Source organism: Myotis davidii, unplaced genomic scaffold (assembly GCF_000327345.1).
Source record: "Myotis davidii unplaced genomic scaffold, ASM32734v1 scaffold345, whole genome shotgun sequence".
Classification (NCBI taxonomy): Eukaryota; Metazoa; Chordata; class Mammalia; order Chiroptera; family Vespertilionidae; genus Myotis; species Myotis davidii.
The window spans coordinates 749,864-753,905 of NW_006296540.1; the positions used below are offsets into that span (position 1 = coordinate 749,864).

At 46.7% G+C, this 4,042-nt stretch overlaps 1 protein-coding gene across 1 annotated transcript in view; it reads right to left on the minus strand.

Annotated features, from left to right (window-relative positions):
- FAT3 (FAT atypical cadherin 3) overlaps positions 1-4,042 on the minus strand; it is a 520,386-nt gene that overhangs the window by 10,148 nt on the left and 506,196 nt on the right. Inside the window, exons 22-23 of the mRNA XM_015569255.1 lie at positions 3,936-4,038; positions 636-1,291 (exon numbers count right to left, since the gene is read on the minus strand). Of these exons, the coding sequence (XP_015424741.1) occupies positions 636-1,291; positions 3,936-4,038 (759 nt within the window). The remainder of the gene's footprint in view (positions 1-635; positions 1,292-3,935; positions 4,039-4,042) is intronic.

A 4,042-nucleotide genomic window follows, 5' to 3' on the forward strand; every position in this document is an offset into this window, starting at 1 on the left:
GGACCCTGCATTCCAGTCAGATAGAACGACCTGCTTTCCTTCTGATCATGTGGAATGTCCTCCTTTCTCCAGATCTATGATCCACCAGGATCCAACTCAAAGGCCTCTGCTCTTCTCAAGTCCTCACTCTGTAAGACCGGAAACACTCTCTTCCTCTGACCCTCCCGAGCGCACTCTGTGGGTATCACTCCTGTAGCTACACTGCTTGCTTTCCTGCCAGTGGTGAGCTTCTGTGAGAAGAGCCTGGGCATTAGGGTTTGGCAGCCCTGCACTGCAGTCCCTCTCATTAGCTTTTAGACTCTCACTAGCCTTGTGACCACGGGCACCTTACGATGCTCTCTGAGCCTCATTTTCCCCATCTGTAAATGGGGATAAGAACTAGACCAGTTTTTGAGGGTTGCTCTGTGAACACAATATCAGAACATGTCATCACGAGTGCGTGTCTCTGCGGGTTCTCTCTCCCTCCCAAACGCCCTTCTCAAGTGCCCACGCACCTGTGGCTTCTCGTGACTGCCAGTGGAATAGATAATAGATATTAGATATTAAATAACAGATAATAGATAATAGATATCAGATATTAGATATTAGGTAATAGATATTAGATAATAGATAATGATGCATAACTTCCTACTCACTCTCAGTCCCCGCATCCCAGCCATTCTTCCGGATGGAATCGCAGTCCGAGCGGCAGGGTGACACAGCGGGCAGGTTGGGGGCCACGCTGCACACGACCACACCCCGCCTGGCCGTCAGGATGCGCGGTGACTCGGGGTGGAAGGTGGTCATCTCCTGGTGCTCGCCCCCCAGCCCATCCACGATCTTGTCCAGGTTGCTCCTGGAGTCGCTCTGGAAGCAGGGGGTGTAGGCCATGGGGCGCACGGGCACCTGCGGGGGCCCCACCTCCTGGTAGAGGTTGCGGCCGTCCCCTCCGCCCCGCAGGTTCCGGAAGGGAACCCCGTTGCTCTTGTGGAGCAGCGCGGCCGTGGCGGGGTCCTGCACCAGCGTGATGTTGTTGCGGGAGTAGTGCTTGCGGAAGACCTTCTTGCGGAAGACGATGAACAGGACCACCAGGATGAAGATGACGAAGAGGACCACGGCGATGCCGATGAGCTCCTCCTTGCCCACGTAGGCGTGGCCGGCCTGGATGTTGGGCACCACCACGGGGCGCAGCCCGCAGTGCGGGCCCGCGAAGCCCGGGGTGCAGTTGCACAGGAAGGTGCCGAACACGTTGACGCAGGAGCCGCCGTTCTTGCACTCCTCCCGCTCGCACTCGTTGATGTCCTCTTCACACCTGCGGGGCCAAACACACACAAGCCCCCTCTCCAGCCGCGGACCTGACCACGCACGCTCCGGCCCTGGAGCTCCATTGCAAGCTGATGTCTTGAAAGGAAAAGAAAGCACCACGAAAAGGGTGTGATGGTGTGTGCGGGAGGTGGCCTGCATCATCAGCATGCATTACGGTATTTCTCTCCCCAGTTTCTCCCAGGTAGTCTGACCCTACCCTGGTCGGGGCAAAATAAATGCTGTTTTGGGAGAGAAGGAGCAAAAAGAGAAAGAAAGAATGCTGTGGACGAGGTACTGGTTTCCAAATTCTTGGGGCCAGACACATTTCAGAATTTAAAATTTTGCAATTTTAGAAATGACATATAGTACATACCATTTATATATAGTATGTAACATACCCACCCCACCCAAGAAACAGGCATAGGAGCCAAAATCAAACACACTAGTGTTTCCACAATAAAACATATAGATATTTACACTGAATGAAAGAAATAAAGACCAGAAATAGTTGTATAGTAGCTTTGGCTGTTTGGAGCACCAAAGTAGTTTGCCACTAATTTATCCACAATCCTGTCAGTTCTCTGAGCTTTGGGTTTTGTAGAATTGCAGATAAAGACCTGTGAAACTCTACATACCCTATATGGAGTTTCCTGAGAGGAGGAAGTCTTTAGTTCTGACAATTTCCTGTAATGGTTACAGTCATTTTTGGCCTTTGTGCAACTGGGGTAATGGGGTGTGATAGGTTAATAGGTGGGTAGGTGCATGAAGAGCTACATGTCTACATGTCTTCAGATTTTAGGCCTATGTTAAAAGCTAATGCTAAGTACAGCCCCAGCTGGGCAGCTCAGTTAGTTGGAGCATCACCCCTTACACCAAAATGTCTGCAGGTTTGATTCCTCATCAGGGCACATGCCTGGGTTGTTGGTTCCATACAGAGTTGGGGCAACTGATCGATGTTTCTCTCTCTCTCTCCTCTCTCTCTCTCTCTCTCTCTCTTTCAAATCCTTAAAAACAAACAAACAAAACATATCTTTGGGGGAGGATTTAAAAAAAAGGTAATGCTAATGCAGATGACTAGGAAAAAATGACTAAAACATTCTAGTGAAATATAATTAAATTACTTTTATTCTCTTTAAAACAAGCCAAGACTTGCTTTGAGTATAATTATAAGGCAGACATTTAACTCTTAATATTTCTTAGTTTAAAGTTATTTGAGAACACAGAGCCATTTTCCTTCCCTTTTCTGTAATTCAGCAATTGTTCCACTATATGCATTTAAAAGGCCCCATCACCTGTATTTTTGGTAATCCACTTCTTAAAATGTAGTCAAATGTCCCCAATTTGAACAGATTGAAGTCAAGTCAGTTGGAAATTAGTCAGAATCACTGAGTATTAAAAAAAAATAAATGTAGCTTTATTACTTTAAATTGCATCCAAAGACTCAAAGTCAGTTAAGTATTTCCTGGTAAAGTCCTCGGGAGATGTGCTTTAATGAATACATAAGACTGATCTGTAATTAGTCTATCACTTGCTTGAGATTACATGTATAGACTTTTAAAGCCATCAAGGATGGATGAAGGTGGCATTTTAGTAAAAATTTAAAATATTTCCTTTTCATCCAACTAACACTTTAATTTCCCTATTTCTTGGGAGTGGGAGAGAGAAGATTTGCAAAGGAAAGGTAGGATTTAGTTTCTCAGAATGATCATAAAATGCTAAGGAGTAGAGTCCTGGTAATAATTTCTGGGGAAATGGATAGTATGTCTGCCTTAGAATTATACTGGAAGCATTAGGGGTCAGTGATGACCTTCTTTAAAAGAATTGTTTTCTTGGTTATAGGACACATAGTAATTATATAAAAATTTGAAAACATAGAGAAGTATAAAGTAAAATATATAAATTACCCATAACCACATTACCCAGAGATAATCCCTGTTAACATTAGTCACTCGTAAGCACTCTTTATATAATAAAGACTAGAGGCCTGGTGCACAAAATTTGTGCATGGGGGTGGGGTGCTTAGCCTGGCCTGCACCCTCTTGCAATCCAGGATCCCTCTTACAATCTGGGACCGCTTGCTCCTAACCACTCGCTCCTAACCACTCGCTTTTAACTGCTCGCCTACCTGTCTGCCTGATAGCCCATAGCCACTCGCCTGCCTACCTGATTACACCTAACCACTCAGCTGCCTACCTGATCACCCCTAACTGATTGTCTGCCTGCCTGATTGCCCCTAACCACTCACCTGCCTGCCTGATTGCCCCTAACCCCTCTGCCTGCCTGCCTGATCACCCCTAACCACTCGCCTGCCTACCTGATCACCCCTAAGCACTTGGCTGCCTACCTGATCACCCCTGATTGCCTGCCTGCCTGATTGCCCCTAACCACTCTGCCTGACTGATCACCCCTAACTGCTAGCCTGCCTGCCTGATCAACCCTAACTGCCTCTGCCTCGGGCCCTCACCACTGTGGCTTTGTCTGGAAGGTTGTTCGGCTGTCTAGTCTAATTAGCATATTACACTTTTATTATTATAGATATTAACCCTTTGCCTGGCCTATCACTGGTAAATATTTCATCCCAGTTAGTTGTTTACTGTTTTGTCTACTTAGCAACAAGAAACAGTATAAAAGACTTGAGCAACCTCACTTACGTGACTCCAGTGAGCCCAGCTTTGCAACTGCAGATGAAAGTATTTCCTATGGGGTCGCAGGAGCCTCCATTCCGGCAAGGGTTTGGGAAGCAGGCTGTGATCTCTGA